Consider the following 18,303-nt stretch of genomic DNA (forward strand, 5'->3'; position numbering starts at 1 on the left):
TGGTCTCTTCAGGCTCAGCTGTGGTGTGATTGTTGCTGTGGTCTCTTCAGGCTCAGCCGTGGTGTGATTGTTGCTGTGGTCTCTTCAGGCTCAGCTGTGGTGTCACTGTAATGATGCCGTCACAGCCTCACACAGCAGAGACACACAACACTAACACGGCACCATATGCTGCTACACTTACACTTGGACCGTTCCTGACCCCTGACCTCTGACCTGTGACGGAGGCCACAGTTGGACTGGTTACTGACTGGTTACATCAACAGTGAGTGGTAAAAAAAAGCCTTCCTCCTCTGGTAACCATGGAGATGTGCTAGATTTGACAAACGAACCCGGAGAATCCTTCAAAGCTGTTGAGATGTTCCATAAAGTGTTTGTGTGCTGGATGAAGAGCGATGATGAGAATCTTCACAGGCTCGATTCAGACTCTGATGAATGGAGCCTTAAGTGATGAAGAGCTTTCATACGGCCTTGTGCAGGTTTACAGGGCTGTGTGTGTTTGAAAGGAGCCCAGACTGCAGACTGATCATTAAAGCTCTCTGACTCTGTGGCTGAACTAAATTAAAAGGTGCTACATTTCAAAGCTAAACAGTTGTGAAAGTAGATGTGATGTCAGCCTGATTGGGAGCCAGACGCTCTCTCTCTCTCTCTCTCTTTACGTTTCCCGCTCTTTCATCAGCTGCAACAAGGCATCACTGATGTCCAAACCAAATCCTCCAGCTGTGCCGCTATGGTAATCTCTAAACATCCCGCTTTCCCACGCTGAGCTCATTCCTCAGACAGAAAAACAATAGCTGCTAACCAGATGACTCCTCACTGTCCTCCTCCTCCTCCTCCTCCCCCTCCTCCTCCTCCTCCCTGCGCTCTCAGATTGGTATAATTTGCAACAGCTGGCCACTCCAGGAGAAAAAAAGTGACTTGTTGTTTTATGGCGGTTGGGAGAGCCGAGGAGGAAGATGACGAGCACCTCGGGGCCCAGAGAAACGGCCCGCCAGCTTTTCCCACACTGAAGACTCTGGGACAAACACACTGTTCCCGTCTGCTGGCCAGAGCCGCCTTGGCCGCGGCCCGGGCACATATCAGAGGGAGGCGGCCAAGTGTTGAGCAAGGAGCGCTAACGTTTGACAGATTAGCTACCAGCAAAACAGACGGGAGCGCTCGGGAAGACGGGAACCCTAATGGGAACCAGAAGCTACCGGGGAAAACAGACTCACCACCCGTTTGGACGCTGTGGAGTTCAGCTGAGGACTCAAACACTCAAACACACACACACACGCGGGGAAGTATTCAATCAAGTCAAGAGAAGTTATTCAGGATTCTAATGTAAAATCAATGGAATACGCCAAACGTTTGGTCGGAGAAGTCCAAGAAGAATGTGAGAAGTGAAAGTGAGAGACATCTGCAGTTCGCTGAAGCCCCGCCCCTACCGAAGCTCGCTGCCACTTTGTGAGGAAAAGCTACATTTACATTCAAACTGATATGGAAGCTCAAACAACTTTAGGAGAGGAAGAGGAACAGCAGTGGGACTAGAACTCATAAGAGAGGCTTGGAATTAGTAAGAAATGTATTTAAATGTTAGCTATTGTGTAAATGAGCATCTGGTGTGTAGGTAGACGTGTAATAAGAGGAGGATTATCTTATTTTAAACACTTAAAAGCTCAAACACAATGTAAATCTATCACACACATCATGAACCTGTGGCCGGTCCCCGTTTGTCTCGTCACACACCTGCTCCTCTGCTCCTCTGCTCCTCTGATACACCCCAAACATTTTTCCAGCATTTCTGCCTGAGTGAAAACACTGATTACAGAGCGGGGCGCTATCAGGCCACTGTGTGTGTGTGTGTGTGTGTGTGTGTGTGTGTGCCGTGGCCCCGGCTGGGTCCGGCTCTATCAGGGCCCGCTGGGTTAATCAACAACAGGCCATTGTTACGGGGCGGATACGTGCGGAGCCTGCAGGTGCCGGAGGGAGACAAGGGGCCCACCGGAGATCAGGCGCTACAGAAAGATACGGACGCTTAGACAAACGGATCGGTTTCCTGGAGGCAGACAGGCTGGGGAAACCTCTGGATCCTCTGCGAGCGCTCTATCTGGGCCCTACGCATTCATTCAGCCGCCGCCAAACGACAAACGTGCCATTTGGAAGCAGGAGGTGAGAGAGGAACACGGACAGACGAGCGCTTATCAGGCTCATTCATTCCCCCGGAGCCTCCAGAATGTGGAAACCCCTCTGTGATGCCTTCTGACACAAGCCGGCCTTGTTCCATGACATCACTCGCTGGAAACGCTGCCAACTCACATTTTAACTTTGTGGACTTTTGTAATATTCGCCCACGTTCGTCCCCAGAACAGGAAGTGAGCCTCAGCAGGTCTGATTGGCCGCTGCGGCGCGTGGGCGCTCGGTGTCGGGACGCCGCCGCCGCCTTCTCTCTGGTTTGTGTGGAATTTGGGCTCCACTTCCACACACACACACACTGCAGTGTGTAGGGTTAAACAGAGATAGAGGAGGGGAGGCCCATCTGTCCGTCTGCAGGTCCCTTGTTCTCTGCAGGTCTTTCATGTCGCCCTCGGCCCCTCGCTTCACTTCACAGCGGCGGAGACGAGTCGGGACACGTCCTCTTCCTGCCGTGACCAGACAGCCAGCAGCTCCACACATGAAAGTCATCAAAGACAGGAGAAGATCTAAACTCCAGAGTGAGACCCTCACAGGTCCAGATCTCCTCACAGATAGAACTCTCTGGACTCCTCTTCAGTTTAAAGCAGAAGAGTTCAGCCAAGCTTGGCCCCAAACACATTTGTAAAGCTGGAGACACGGGCGGAGTCAGGCAGAGTTTAAAGGTTAATCTACGACATCTAAGACATTCCTGGGTCACATGAAACCTCTCCACTCTGTTAGCGTGTTACACGTCTGTAAGGCACAACACGCTTCTCTCCTCTAAACAGCTACATGTGAGAGAGAGAGGAACCATTCAAACTCTGCTTACTGTGTGTGTGTGTGTGTGTGTGTGTGTGTGTGTGTGTGTGTGAGAGTGAGTGAGTGAGTGAGTGAGTGAGTGAGTGAGTGAGTGAGTGAGTGAGTGAGTGAGTGAGTGAGTGAGTGAGTGAGTGAGTGAGTGAGTGAGTGAGTGTGTGTGTGTGTGTGTGTGTGTGTGTGTGTGTGTGATGGTACCGATGAATTCTATTCTCTTCTTCATTCAAATTCAGACTCATGTTCATTAACAATTATAAAATAAAAGATCAAATCAAACAGAGTGTGATGAAGGAGCATCACACACACACACACACACACACACACACACACACACACACACACACACACACACTCTCTAGCAGGGTCACTTCCTGAGTGGACGTTCCCAGGAGAGGAGCAGATTTTCCCATCACTGGTCCAAACAAACTGAGTGTGTTCGTGAGGACAGGAAGCTCCACTCCACCCCACTCACACACACACACACACACACACACACACATCTCCTGGTTGAACCTAAGCTTACATAAAACATGAGTCTTCCAGAACCCCTGAGCAGCAGGAGGCATTCCAGCCGCAGCTAATCTGCGGCTGCTCGACGTGTTCTGAGATGTTGGGCCGGCTGAGTTTAGAGGAGCTGAGCCGTGCCGCTCACATTCCCACAGCCCGGGGGCTCAGATCTCAGTCCAACACCCCCCAGAGACACACAACACACATCTGCACAGGGACAAAGCCTCGGCACCCAGAAGAAAACGCCTCACCAACAACAAGAATGCAGCCCGGAGGTGAAAGGAGCCGAGTGTGATTAAGACGCATTTCCATTTCAAAACGAGCTCCCGGGCCGCCGCCGCCGCAGCACTAATCAAACTTTACTACCTGAGGCTACAGAGATAGACTGAGCTGAGCTGAGCTCCACCAGGCAGCGTGACTAAACCACTCAGGAATGTCAGGCACTATTAAAAACAGTAGAGCAGGGAGGATAGAGTGAGACCGGCTTCAGAAATAGACAGGTATTTTTAAAAGGCTCAGGGCGCAAAGGAAAACAAAAACCAGCGCTCAGGAAGGGAAGATGGACGCTGATCCACACTTTAATGATCATGTTATACACTATCTTAGTCAGTCTGGGTCCTGTTCTGGGACTGAGAGGAGCCACCTTAGGGCCGCAGCAGAGGATGGAACCCTCTGGACTCTGCCTCCAACCTCCAATCTGGGACTGGAGTGGAACATTGCGTCATGATTCGCTGAAATCTACAATCAACACGTGGCTGTTTAACAAGGGAGCGTCTGAAAGTGACACTTCCTGTCATGTGTGTGTGTTTCCATTCTAACCCTACACCTATCCAGCCGGTTCGGCACAAACCAGCAATCAGGCAAAGCTTCATCAGCATCAGCCCTGATTGGACCGCAGGTTTACGGAGAGTGGAACTTTCAGACCCAGATGCAGAGAGGACCAATCAGAGCTCTGGCTCATCTGCATACTGTCAACGCCCACCTAGAACAGCTGTTTCTCTAAAATGACAGAGCAGAGGGAGGTAGAGATGTTCTGTAGAGTTTAGTCCCACCAGCAGTGAAGAAAATACAAAGATATGAGTTCAGCTTTGACACGAAACAGAGAGAACGACTTCAAGGCCTGTAGGCTGATTGATGGTTTCTGCCTTCAGCTCTACTGGAACCTAAACTCTGAGTCCTGCTGGAGGGTTTGATCTGACCTAAGACCCGGTGTGTTATTTCTGTTCTGTGAGCAGCCAGTGTGGGGAATATAAGACACAACACGACTTTCCTCACGTCCTGGATCACATGGAGAGCGTGAGAACAGCTGTGCTCGCAGAAACACACAGGCCGGCCTGAGCTGAGTGAGGGGCCCTTCAAGAACAACTGAGTCCACACACGGGGCTTCAGGGCCCCATCGGGCTGTGAGCCCAACGCCAGAGCCTGACGGAGCGCCGAACAAACCAAATCACAGCGTGAAGATGTTCAACTGCTTAGTGGAGGAAGAGAAGGTGGAGGGCTGAGGCCTGACCCTACAGTCAGGTCAGAAAATAGCTATACACCCCATCCCCCATATGCTCCTCTCACACACACACACACACACACACACACACACACACACACCACCCCCAACAATGTAAACTATGTCTTCCATGTCAGGTTGTTGCAAGCAAACCCCCTCCAGTCTGCCGGCTGAGATCTGCTGCTCTGCCTCCCTCAGCGAGCAGAGGAAGAGCGATGCAGAGGGAAACAGAGTGGAGTCTTTCTGCCAGAGCGCTCCAGAGCAACACGGCCTCAAGGGGCTCAGCTGCTCTGGAATCAGGCAGAAGAGACTAAATGTGAAAGGTCAAACAGCATCTTCATGTCAGAGGAGAACACAGCAGGATGTTTGAGCAAACAATAATAACACGATCATAATCAGCCTGGAGAGTCAAGCAAAGTTTGGATTCTACTCAAACGTGTTTGGAGAGTAAATCTGTGTAAATCTGTGTAAACAACTCAGTCAGGTACCGCGGACACACGAGTGTGTGATCTGCAGAGGGGTCAGCCGGAGCGGAGCGGGGCTTACCGAGGTGCAGGGTGAGGTTGATGGAGTTGGGGTACTGGATCCCCGCCAGCATGGTCTGGCTCTGCCACCAGGTGGTCTCCTGCTGGTTGTTGTAGTCGGTCAGGTAGACCGCGCTGTGGTGGTTCCGGGGGTCCCGGGCGTCGCAGATGTGGCAGGACTTGGTGACCCCGGTGGCGCCGGTCTGGACGCAGTATTCCTCCGGCGGGGAGCCGCAGGTGTTGGTCGACACCACTGTCACGTTGAACGCGGCGTTGACGAACTCGGGCATGCAGCGCTGCGGTCTGCCTTGCTCATCGGCGCACTCGTCCATGGCTGCGCGGACACACAGCGCCACACAGCTCCATGCGACCACCGCTACGATCAAACTGCGCATTTTCAGTCCGGACAGACTTTCCTTCTTCCCCGCACGACCACAATAACTCTTCACGCTCCAGTGGAACTTTCCCTGAAACTTCTCCAAACTTTGCGTAAACTATCGCTGATCTACGATCCCGAGAAAACAACAAACAGCCCCGAGTGAACCGTGCGGCGGCAAACGTTCCTTCCTTCAGCGGCGGCGTCTTTTCGTCCGTGCGGGCCGCGTCCTCAGCTTCTCCTCCCGCTCGTCCTGGTTCGCTGCTCGGGCCTCAGCTCTTTGTGCGCACCGCCATGAAGCTCCAGCAGGAAAAGAAGCGAGTCACGACTACACCCAGCGCGCTACTGCGCATGTGCGAGCCGCACTGGCCACTCGGCAACTTCCGTGTCCGCGCGCGTGCACGGACCCGAGGCCCCCTCCATTCAAAACACGAAGATGCGTTTGGGTTCACTGTGATTACGCCATGATGTAATAACTTGTGTAACTCTCCTCCGTGTCTCCGCACATTTCTTTGTGCTTTCTTTCTTTGTGCGTATTTGTATTTAATTCGTTTTCGTTGTTGCCGTTTAGTCTCCGATGTGACGCACAACGTAAAGCACACAACTGTTTGTCTTTAACTTTAAGTTCGCGTGTACTTTGTTTATAAATAGATTTGTTTCCTTACTTTTTTCCAAATGTAAAAGTACTTCATTGTATGAAAGGTGACATACAAATCAAATGAACATAAATAAAAACGTTATTACAAATGAATAACACAAAAAGCCTTCAAAGTGAAAAGCAAAGAAAAACACAAATTATGTCAAGTTGGCACCCAATTACCAGTAAAAGCAGAGATAAGTACATTTACCACACTTCTATTCTGCTCTGCTCACTGTTGTAAAAGTGTTATAACCTCCAGCTGAGTCTTTGGGCTTAAACTCAAACAAAAGCAGACCAGATTAACCAACAACAAACAATTCAGACTGTGGGGAGAGTTAAAGTGTTGATGTGCTTCATTTCCATACAGACTAAGTCAGACTAACACCTCACTACCTCACCTTTAGGAGATGATCATATGTAATCATGTGGCCTTGAGCTCAGACCAGCAGAGGTGAACCAAGAAAAGTAATGTTTAACAGCTCAGGCAATCATAACCCAAATGAGTGAAAGCAGACTGGAGAGAAACACATGGAAGTAGGAGATCAGTCAGAAGATGAAAAGATGAGTACAACCTCAGACAGACTCTTCCTACAGCAAAGAGGACAGACAGGGGAGCGGTGGAAGAGGAGAACCAACACCATTTCAGCAAATTCATTCATGAGATACAGAAGCTCTTGATGAATAAGACACGCCCACTCAACTTTGGCAGCCGATCAAAGCAAAACAGTAAGAACGATCAGAAAACAAAGATAAAAGTGTTGTCTGGCTTGGCCCAGACATTCTTCATGTTGGAGGAGGAGGAAGAAAAAGAAATCTAAATGTCAGGAGAAGCTAGTCGATCCAGGGAATCCAGGAAATAACATTTAATTGAGACTCTGACTTATGGTATATAGGTTATCGGACAAAAGGTAAAATTAGTAGGTGAGATAATCGGGCTGAGAAGTTTCATTAAAATCAGTCAATAACTTTGTGAAACGTCCTGCAAACAAACAGACAAACATGCATCTGGAATGGAAGAAGAAAAGGTGTTTGATTCAGGGATCCAGAAGAAGAACAAACTCAGAGTACAGTGTGTATCCTTAAACATCCTTAAAGCATGCTGTTCCTGTTGGCGTTTGTCTGACATCTGTCGCCACCTACTGGCCCAAGTGGGAAGTACAACCAAATCACCTTTAGCTGAAGTGTCTTGATGCATATCTGAACCTCTCATACAGTTCAGGTCAACTCGGACCCATTTGACATTTGAGAGGTACAGAGACAGCTTGAATGAAACTCTTCCTCATGTGACCCAAAACCAAGCATGTGTACCAAGAGGGACCAGTGTTTACTAAAGAGCATCAGATATCACTCATGTTGTTATAAAATGAAGCACTGAGCTCAGTTGTTGATTGAAAATGGATCTAATAAAGTCCACAGTGTGAGAGCATTTGTTCCTCCCCCCCTCTCCTGTTTGTCCTGATCAATGGGTGTTAAACCTGAAGAATGCTCCAGGAAATGACAATTAATGAATGATCCCGTTTAATGATGACTGATGAGCTTTGTTCAAATTGTTGAGTACAAAATATGAGATGGCATCCCACTCAGCCCCTCCCACTCCAGGGATGACCACGCCCACCCCAGGGCTGACCACACCCACAAGTGAAACAACAACTTTTTGCAGAAGACCAAAGATTTATTAGAGATCAATACATTAACAATCAATACATAATAAAGGAACCAAACTCTCTGAACAAGATCGTACTTCAAAACAAAGACACAAGCACAAGTAGATGGAAACGCTTGGACGAAAATATTTAGGACGTTTATAGAACCATCAGATACGAGTATTCTACAACTCCATCTGGGTCTACAGGCCTACAGGTCTACAGGCGTACAGGTCTACAGGCCTACAGGTCTACAGGCCTACAGGTCTACAGGCCTACAGGTCTACAGGCGTACAGGCCTACAGGCCTACAGGTCTACAGGCCTACAGGTCTACAGGCGAACAGGTCTACAGGCGAACAGGTCTACAGGCGAACAGGTCTACAGGCGTACAGGTCTACAGGCGTACAGCTGTGTGCCTTTCAGACTCACAGTGCCCAAACTAAGACGCACACACAGTGAGCAGGGCCTCCTGCTGTCAGGAGGTTAATATCCTCCTCCATAACCTCCGTATCCACCCCTGTAACCTCCTCCTCCACTGTATCCTCCTCCTCCTCCCCCTCCTCTGTAGCCTCCTCCCCCTCCATATCCTCCTCCTCCCCCGTATCCTCCTCCTCCCCCTCCTCCTCCATATCCTCCTCCCCCTCCTCCTCCATATCCTCCTCCCCCTCCTCCTCCATATCCTCCTCCTCCTCCTCCACTGTATCCTCCTCCTCCCCCTCCTCTGTAACCTCCTCCCCCTCCCCCTCCATATCCTCCCCCTCTGTATCCTCCCCCACCACCTCCTCTATAACCTCCCCCTCCTCTGTATCCTCCGCCCCCTCCTCCATCAAAGCGAGCCATCTTGGGGGGCCGAGGCCCGTCTCCCATCCTGTAAACAGAGGAAGAGGCCTTAATAATGACAGTGATGATGAAGATAATAATAATAATAATGTGCAGCACTGTGTGCAGTACCGCTGGTTGGCCACCATGAGGTTGAGTCCAGCAGCTGAGGGTTTGGAGATCTGTCTGATGAGGTTGAGCAGGCGTTCATTGGTGGGATCCATCTGCCTGATGTACTCTGGGTCTTTGGTGACTTCCACCACCAGAGCCTCCAGGCCGGCCCTTAGAGCCGCCACGCCGCCCGCCACCTCGTGAGGAAGTCCCAGTTTGATCCTGGAGATGAGGAAAACAAATCTGCACTCAATCTCAAGGACAAGGACAGCTGCAGTGAGGAGTGAGGTGTAAGGTGTGTGTGTGTGTGTGTGTGTGTGATGCTCACCAGTCGTCCAGCTCCACCACGTCTCCGTTGGAAGAGATCTTCTTACAGCCAAAGAGCAGCAGCTGCAGGGGGCTGACCAGGGTCATCCCTTTAGCTGAGATGGCTCTGGTCCTGATCTGAAACAAGAGCCAGACTCACCTGCTCACCTTCACTACCAACGACAGAACAGACAACAACAACAACAACCAGTGAGCAGCTCAGAGTGTCTGTTACCTTCTCACTGAAGACAAAGAAGGGAGAGGGGTAGGTCATGTCGTGGCTGCTGAACGGACAGTTGACGGAGGATTTGTGGATGAGGGCGTTGCGGCCTTCAGTGGTCAGGATCTTCCTCTTCTCCTTGTGGTAGCAGACGTTAGGATAGGAGCCGAAGGTCAGCAGGGACACCACCACGTCCAGGGTGTTGTCTGGTCCGACTGTGTTGAACATCTGGGTCATCAGGGCCTCTGACAGGGACAGGAGAGGAGGAGAGAGCACACAGTGTTACACAACACTACACAACACACCTCTCAACTCAATCCTCCATCTGAGCTGTTGTCTTCTTTAGAGACACTCCAAGTAACTCCTGCATCCCCAGCCTGTGCCTGTGAAAAGAGAGCAGATACCTTCAGGGAAGCCAGAGTTGACCAGGATCTCCTTCAGCTGGACTTTGGCCTCCCAGGTCATCCTGAGGGTCGACACGTTCAGACGCTTGTGCTCACAGAAGCGAGTTTCTGCCTCCTCTCCGTTAATCCTACAGCACGGCAGAGACAACGCAGGTTTAGTTCTCTAACGGCGTCGTCCCGTCCCAGCGCCTGCGGAGACCGAACCCACCTGACGTCGTCCCAGGCCTGGAAGACGGACAGCAGAGCCACGTGGTCGGAGAAACGGCACCCGGAGAAGTTTCTGTGGACGAAGCCGAGTCGTTTGCCTTCGCTGATGAACGGCTCGGGGAAACAGGAGGCGGCTGAGATGGTGCACATCGCATCGCCAACACTAGGGGGCGACACACAACACAGGACACTTCAGTTTAGACTGGGTGGTTGATGAGGGAGTCGGGTATTAAAGCCTGAAGGAGGTGGAGGAGCGCTGACTGGAAGATGCAGCCCATGATCATCATCTTGCCGAGTCGAGGTTCGATGGGAAGCCGAGCTAAAATCCGTCCCAGAGGAGTGAGCTCATCGTTAGAGTCCAGGGCGTCCAGCTCTGCATGGAGAGACACACACACACACACACACACACACACACACACACACACACACACACACACACACACACACACACACACACACACACACACACACACACACAGGGGTCAGTGATGTGGAGGTCGCAGGTCACCAGCAGCTTCCCCCGCTCAGAGTGTGTGTCGTACCTTTAAGAGTGTGTTCAGCCTCGATGACGGCGTCCAGCGGCGGCGGCTCGATGGCCTTGGACAGGAAGTGTCCGATGGCTCCGAGCCTCAGCAGTTTGATGCTGAGAGCGACTTCGTGCAAAGGTGTCCTGAAGATCTCTGGGGTCATGTGAGTCTCCAGCCTGCAGCAACACAACACAACACACACATCTGTTCACACACACACACACACACACACACACACAGATGTGGCAGTAGTGTGAGGTTTGAAAAAGGTCTGGGGGTCTCAGGGGGGCTGGGAGGTCCCACCTCTCAAAGCGGGCGTGGCTGCAGAGGTGGAAGCAGAACCCGGGGCGAACGCGTCCGGCCCGCCCCTTCCTCTGCTCCAGGTTGGTCTTGGAGGCCCAGACTGTGGCGTAGTTGGTCATGTTGTTGTGGGAGGTGAACAGCTTCACCTTCTGCCTGCAGGACAGTGAACAGGAAGCTGCTTCAAAGCCACACATGTCAATCATCAGCCAGCTCATCTCAGCTGCTGGGAGGTGAATCGGCGGCGACGTCACACCTACTTGCAAGAGTCGATAACGTAGACGACGTCATTGATGGTGATGCTGGTCTCTGCGATGTTGGTGGACAGGATGACCTGAAACATCAGACCGCTGAGTGAAAACAGCTCAGAGAGACCAGGAGAAGTTCATGTCTCCAGTCTCATATGTGGGTCACAGACCTTCCTCATGTTGTCGGGCACCGGCTCAAAGACCCTCCGCTGCTCCTCACGGGGGATCTGGGAATGGAGCGGGAGGATCCGGTACCGCTGACTTCCTGTACAGCGATACAAGAGACACGGGACATCACTGCCTCAACATGTGACCTCATTATCTACATGTGACAGGAGCGTGTAAGGTCTTAACTCCATGGTTAGTAGAGGGGAGACGTGAGAGGAGCATGTAGTACCAAAGTGTGGGTTGGTCTCCAGGTGTCTCTGCATGGAGTAGATGAGGTTCCACCCAGGCAGGAAGATCAGCACGGCTCCGGCCACCTGCAGCGTCTCGATGTACTTCAGCAGAGCCTCCACCAGCTCAAAGGACGTCTCCTTCTCGTTGAGCTGAGCCATGGAGCGCTTGGTCTCAGCCGTGTACTCGGGGCCGCAGATCACATTACAGTTGGTCTGCAGGAGCAAAGGGAGGAGGTCAGTTCAGCCCGGGGGCTTTAAGGAGCTGCAGCAGGAGAAGCACAGCTGCATCTCATCTCCTCATGACACATGGAGAACAGGAAGGACCCGGCTCTTACATCCTCCTCTCCTCCCTCCTCCTCTTTGTCTTTCCTCTTGCGATCCACTGGTGGAGGGACGAAGTGGGTCATCTGGATACAATCCTCCAGGAAGTACTCTAGAGGAAGCAGGAGAGAGGGAGCTGATGAAGGTGTGTGTGTGTGTGTGTGGAGTGGAGGACCTCAATGCTAGAAGTACTGAAACAGGAAGTAGAAGGTCCTGGTGCCTGATCTTCTGTACCTTGAACAGGAAAGGTGCGTCCAAAGACCTGGATGATGGGGCAGTTGAAGTAGTACTCCCTGAACATGGTGGTGTCGATGGTGGCCGACATCAGGATGACCCGGACCTCTGGGTAGGCCTGGACCACGTCTCTGAGGACCACCATGAGGAAGTCCGTCTGCTCAGAGGGAGGGAGGGAGGAGGGAGGAGCACAGGAAACGTTTACAGGCTCAGTTACCAAACCTGCTGAGTCTGATCAGCCTCAGCTCGTCTGTCTGTAGATGGACTCACATTGATGTCTCTCTCATGGATCTCATCAACGATCACGTGACTGATGCCTCTGATTCCAGCCTCCAGCTTCCTCAGCAGCACACCTAACACACACACACACACACACACACACACATCAGCCTGGTGTCCACGTGCAACACGACATCATCTAAGGCCTAACAACGCTGTAACCATGGACCTCAGCCAAGCAAACACATCCCTGCCTTCCTGATGAAGCAGATGATCCGTCTCCACCTTCCTCACCTTCCTCAACTGGCTCACCTTCCTCACCTGGCTCACCTTCCTCACCTTCCTCAGCTGCTCTCTTCATGTAAACGTACCCACAGTGCAGAAGAGGACGCTGGCGTGGGGGCGGGGCAGGACGGACTCAAAGCGAACGCTGTAGCCGCAGCTCTTCCCAACATCCTCTCCTCTCTCGAAGGCCACTCGCTCCGCCACCGACACGGCGCTGATCCGTCTGGGCTACAGAGGGCAGGGGGGGAGGTCAGAGGTCACCGCACAGTCCCTGAGCAAACGCCGCCACCTTCACCTTCTAGTCTGAGGCACCGACCTGCGTGACCACGATGTTGCAGTCGGACGCTCTGCCGTTCTTGATGCAGCGGTCCAGGATGTACTGGGGCACCTGGGTGGTCTTACCACAGCCGGTCGCTCCTCTGATGATCACCACCGGGCTGTGATCGATGGCGGCCATGATGTCATCTTCAAACTGTTTGACTGGCAGCTGGTCACGATCTGCCAGAATCTGGAGAACAGGAAGGATCCGTCTGTTACACACACACACACACACACACACACACACACACACACACACACACACACACACACACACACACACACACACACACACACACACACACACACACACACACACACACACACACACACACACACACACCTTCTGCAGGTTCTTGTCGTGCTCCAGCTGGTAGGTGAGCTCAGTGTGCAGGTCGGTGCTGATCTGCTCGGGCGTGCACTGCACAGAGAAAACAAAGACATGATGAAGACTCTGTGTTCATACATGATCACATGTCTGTCAGCTGTCTGAAGCCTTACGAAGGCCAGCGGTCCCTCGTCGATGTTGCTGCTGGTCCACGGGTTCCAGTTGACCTGTGGGGGCGACCAGGGGACGACGCCCGCACCGCTTTGCTTCTGCGCCGGCTCAAACATCGCCATCTTCCCCTGGACAAGAGACACGGAGCCGCCGGGGTCGACGGGCTGGAGGAGGAGACGTCACGTCAACACAGCAACTACAACACTGACCTCTGAGTCTGCTGAGGTGCGGGGGCGGAGGGACTCACAGGCGGAGGGATCTGGACCCCCAGCTCCTTCACCACGCCGCCCAGCTGCTGCTGCAGCTCTGCAGACACGGTGACCTCATACACTTCAAGCTGCACACACACAGACACACCCACAAACACATCAGAGGCAGTGATTGGCGGATGAAGGTCTGTGTGACCTCAGGTGACCTACGGTTTCTCCCTCCTTCTTCTTGGTGATGCCAGAGTACGCCTCCACCACGCCCAGGTGGTACAGCTGCCGCACCAGAGACAGAGCGCAGGACTGAGCCGCCAGCTTCTTGTTGGAGCCGTGCTCCCGGGCTGTGATCCCTGCAGAGCAACAAGTGTCAGGGGTCAGGGGTCAGAGTTCACTCACAGACAGGAGTCACAGGAGCGTCAGACGCAGTTAAACACGTTTTCACTCTCTTACTTCTGCCGAGCTGCTTGACAAACAGCTGCATCTCTGCTATGAAGCTCCTGCAGACAGAAGCAGAGAGGAGGGCAGCGTTAAAGCTTTGTGTTTTCAGGCTGGTCGTCCTGAGCGATGGTGTCCATGGCGACGGGATGGACTCACCTGCTGAGCTCTCAGGAGGAAGCCGTTATGTTTTTCTGCCAGACTCTGGGTTTTAACTAAGGGACGGAGCTCTGAGAGTCCCGCTGCTGCCGTCTCCCCTGCAGAGGAACAGTGATGCCAGAAATCACAACCAAACCTCCAAAGTCCCCAACCAAGCCCACTCAGCACCCACGGGACAGCTTTAGTGCGTCTAAACACAGTCCCGTGTCTTCCGTTTGTATGGTTGTGATTTCTGGCATCTCCTCTGTGTTCCTCCATGGAGCAGGACACCAAACTACCTGAACCTGAACCTCTCACCAGCCAAAGACTGAGGATTCTGAGCATCATCAGGTAAACAAAGCTTAAGAATAAAGCCTAGACCTCATCTGGATCTTCCTCTCCTCCACTCATACTTTAGATTTGGCGGTCACTGATGCTTTTCCTTTCAGACTGATTGTGGTTGAAGTCTTTGGCTGGTGGTCGGTTCCTTTTTGTCGCTCTGCTCTGTGCTACAAAGCTTGAGTTCAGTGCAGGGTCAAAGGTCAAACAGGGCGAAAGTGAGATCTCTGTGGTGAAGCCGACACACCCCGGAGGTCTCAACAGTCCAGCAGAAAAACATAAAGGTCACAGGTTCACATCTGGCTTGAGAATCACATCAGGCCACCTTCAGTCTAACTTTAGCTCTTCAGAATGAGTAGAGAACCTAAAGCTACAGTTCTAAACAACGACACAGATCAGACCAGACAAACCAGTCGCTCTGCTGCAGGTTTGCACTCCAGCTCGGGTCAGAAGAACCACCTGAAAGCTCTCAGAACATGTGATGGAGGAGAAGCTCTCTCTGAGTGAGGAGCAGAGTGAGGAGCTGATTGAGGAGCAGAGCGTCTGGTTTGTCCGACCTGAAGCTGCGTACAGATTGGAGCGAACACATGATCGGGCTGGAGAGCACCGTTCAAGCCTCCGCCTCTCCTGATCCAGACCTGTTGTGGTCCGGTCCCACTTGGCTGTATTTATACTCAGCACTGGTTTTCTCCTTCTGGAAGAACTGGTTCAGACGGGCCTTAGCGTTCTCCAGAGTCCAGTTGCCGTGGAGATTGGCATTCAGGTCCACTTCCTCCGACTCCAGCGTCTGCAAGGATGGAAGAAGACAGACAAGGAGAGAAGGAATCAAATTGAGTATTGATCAGTCAGAGTGAATTCTAGCCTGGTGTTTGTTAGAGGAACACGTCAACATCAGATCTCCTAACATGCTGGATGTTCTGACCCAGAGCTTCAGTCCTCCTACAGACTGACCTCCTTCATTTACAAGCCTCCTGAATTGGGACTCTGACTCTTTGATTCACACACAAAGTCTGGAGTGTGTGATGAGGATATGATGTGAATGGAACAGGAAGTGTGGTACCGCCAGAGCTTCCTGTTCGTCTCTCCTGGCGTAGTACTCCTTCAGGTTGGCTCCTCTGTCCCACTGAGCTCCTCCTGCTGCTGCTCCTCCTGCTGCTCCTCCTGCTGCTGCTCCCCAGGCAGCAGACGCTCCTCCTGAGTAACCTAAACCAGTCACTCCTGGAACTGGACAGCTGCCGTTGTCCTCGCCTGAGCAGGAGAGAAGGTTCAGTCCTCTACAGACGCACTCTGACGGGCCGGGCTCTGGCTCCTTACCTTTCTCTGCTTTCACTACAAGGTGTGGGGGCAGGGGGCCGCTGGCAGGGAGGCTCCCAAAGCTGTCTGTTCCTCCTGTTCCTCCTCTTTCTCCTCCTCCTCCTCCTCCTCCATCATGCTGACCTCCATCTGGAGCGCTCACCTGCCCGGAGAGAAGGCCTCAGGTTCAGGTTCAGGCTCACCTCTGACCTGTGTCTCTTGTAATGGATCATATCAGACGAGCTGCTGACCCCGATAGCAGGAACCTCCGCTGCCGTCATCTCTCCCATCCTGACCAGGTAGTTCACAAAGTCCCGGGCGGCGTTGGTCTGGGCGTCCTTCTTGTTGCTGGAGTTTCCCATTCCAGTGTAGTTAAAGCCGTCGACACGGACCTGCAAGCACAACAGAGGGGTTCAGAGAGTCCAGAGGCTCCAGAGGACTTCAGAGAGGAGCCAGAGACTCCAGAGGGGTGCAGAGAGGAGCCAGAGACCAAACAAGCACACGTGAACTCACCTCACACATGAACTTCTGTCGGTTCTTGTTGCCTGCTGCTCGGATGTCGTAGCTCGGCGTCAGCTTCTTCTTTCCACACCAGGCGTACAGGAAGTTCTTGATGTCTGCCATGGTGGGGGGAAGGTGGGGGAGCTTCCTCCTCTGCAGACCCTCACCTGACCTACAGCTGGGACAGGAAACTCACGTTAGTTCACCAAAAGTGACGTCGTAATGCAAACATCAACAACAACAACAACAACATCAGCCACGCCCCCAGAGTCTGTGGGAGAATCTGCAGTAATCTGGGTTGGAACACAGAGAGTGGAGTGGGTCGGCTTTGGAACCGGAGGGTCGCCGGTTCGAGTCCCGTATGGACCAAGAAGAAGTATGGACTGGCAACTGGAGAGTTGCCAGTTTGTCTTCGGGGCACTGGGGCCGAGGTGCCCTTGAGCAAGGCACCGAACCCCCAGTATGTGATATGTATGATCGTATGATTTGGCCAAATAAAGTCTCGCCTTCTTCTTCTACCAACACTCTACGCGTCTCTCTCTCTCTCTTCGTGACGTCACAGAGATCTCGGGTGCTTCTGTGATGCTAAACTAACGGCTCGAGTGAAGGAGCCGGGACTCAAACCAACACCCGGCGAGCCTAGCATGAGGGACAGAGAACGCACAGCATGCAGGCCTCCGGTAGAGTCACAATAATGAGCGTTATGAAGACATATCTCACAGAAGAGCGACCCTCAGACAGCTCCCGTGTTAAGCTAATGCTAACTTTACTCTGCGACACAATGCAACATGATTGACAGCAGCTCATAAACAAACATAACATGAAATATAACTTAGCTACTAATTTGCTGTGTTCTTTTACTTACAAGCTGCAGAATAAAGACACAGAATTCCTCCAGGATTCAGTCAGACTGCTGCTTCTTCTGGTATTTACTGGCGGAGCGCAGAGCGGCCTGCTCACGCGACAGCGCCCCCGCGAGGACGGGAGGAGAAACACGCATTTGTTATTTTAGGTCTCACTTTGGCTTCAGGTTTGATTTATTTGTTCCTACGTTTATAGAAAGGATTACGAGGAAAGATGTGAAATGATTTTCATTAAACTTTTGAAAGTTCAAAGTTTTTAAAAATGTTTCGTAATGTTTAGTCTCTGCCCCCCACTCTCTCTCTCTCTCTCTCTCTCTCTCTCTCTCTCTCACGCTCTCTCGCCCCCCGCCCCGCCCCTCCCCCTCTTTGTTTTTCATGAATCAGAACAGTGACGTATTTAAACAAACTCAGTTTGTAATAAATGTGTACAAATCTGTAAAGTCATCCCAGTCAGAAGTTAATCATGTGTGTTCAGGGCGTGACATTGGCAAGGAACAACGGCAGGTGTGGCTGTGTGTGTGTGTGTGTGTGTACGTTTCAGGCCTCAGGCGGCTTATTTCAGTGGATGCAGCAGCGGCGAAAGTGTTTACGTGTGTAACCAGGATTTCAGGAGTGTGTAAGTGTGAGTGTGTGTGAGTAAGTGTGAGTGTGTGTGTGTGTGTGTCTGAGGCTGAGGGTGTGTCAGGCTGGCGCACCTTTCACCCTCAGGAGACAGTTTACTCAACCCCACAACAAAACACAGCACAGAACATAAAGCAACTAAGAAGTAAGAGAGGAGACTTTGATCAAATGAAGCTTTTATTAGAAACTCATTCATTTAAAGTTGATTTACTGTGTTGTTTATTTCTTTGGTGAGTTGCTGTGTATAATAATGTATTGATAACAAATCAAATAAATACAGGATGATCAGGAATCAGGCATTTATTATTATTATTATAGTAAAAACAACTTTT

At 51.8% G+C, this 18,303-nt stretch overlaps 2 protein-coding genes across 2 annotated transcripts in view; both read right to left on the minus strand.

Annotated features, from left to right (window-relative positions):
• The window catches only part of lamc1 (laminin, gamma 1), a 45,350-nt gene extending 39,152 nt beyond the window's left edge, over positions 1-6,198 (minus strand). The window contains exon 1 of the mRNA XM_076139981.1: positions 5,522-6,198. Coding sequence (XP_075996096.1) covers positions 5,522-5,894 — 373 coding nt within the window. The 5' untranslated portion in view covers positions 5,895-6,198. The remainder of the gene's footprint in view (positions 1-5,521) is intronic.
• Positions 6,199-8,179: 1,981 nt separating this feature from the next.
• On the minus strand, positions 8,180-17,434 carry dhx9 (DEAH (Asp-Glu-Ala-His) box helicase 9). Its single transcript, XM_076139989.1, has 28 exons — positions 17,353-17,434; positions 16,500-16,665; positions 16,238-16,378; positions 16,008-16,149; positions 15,754-15,941; positions 15,332-15,480; positions 14,232-14,278; positions 13,995-14,131; positions 13,823-13,912; positions 13,578-13,739; positions 13,420-13,497; positions 13,075-13,266; positions 12,845-12,986; positions 12,525-12,607; positions 12,255-12,411; positions 12,035-12,132; positions 11,699-11,912; positions 11,472-11,566; positions 11,314-11,387; positions 11,057-11,209; positions 10,769-10,929; positions 10,488-10,599; positions 10,228-10,389; positions 10,020-10,147; positions 9,631-9,860; positions 9,418-9,533; positions 9,111-9,311; positions 8,180-9,027 (listed from the first exon to the last, which is right to left on the minus strand). Exons 2-28 carry the CDS (start codon positions 16,608-16,610, stop codon positions 8,643-8,645), a joined length of 3,948 nt encoding a protein of 1,315 aa, XP_075996104.1. The 5' UTR covers positions 16,611-16,665; positions 17,353-17,434; the 3' UTR covers positions 8,180-8,642.
• Between the last annotated feature and the right edge of the window lie 869 nt (positions 17,435-18,303).

This window comes from Genypterus blacodes, unplaced genomic scaffold, assembly GCF_046128005.1.
Source record: "Genypterus blacodes isolate CSIRO-AG114 ecotype Tasmania unplaced genomic scaffold, CSIRO-AGI_Gbla_v1 ptg000494l_1, whole genome shotgun sequence".
Taxonomy (NCBI): domain Eukaryota; kingdom Metazoa; phylum Chordata; class Actinopteri; order Ophidiiformes; family Ophidiidae; genus Genypterus; species Genypterus blacodes.

Excerpts from the sequence above, each read along its gene's own strand:
- dhx9 (XM_076139989.1), bottom strand. The coding sequence starts at position 16,610 with ATGGCAGACATCAAGAACTTCCTGTACGCCTGGTGTGGAAAGAAGAAG. Across the intron at positions 16,379-16,499 it reads GACAGAAGTTCATGTGTGAG|GTCCGTGTCGACGGCTTTAA; the intron begins GTGAGTTCACGT and ends TTGTGCTTGCAG. Across the intron at positions 10,148-10,227 it reads CAGGCCTGGGACGACGTCAG|GATTAACGGAGAGGAGGCAG; the intron begins GTGGGTTCGGTC and ends GCCGTGCTGTAG.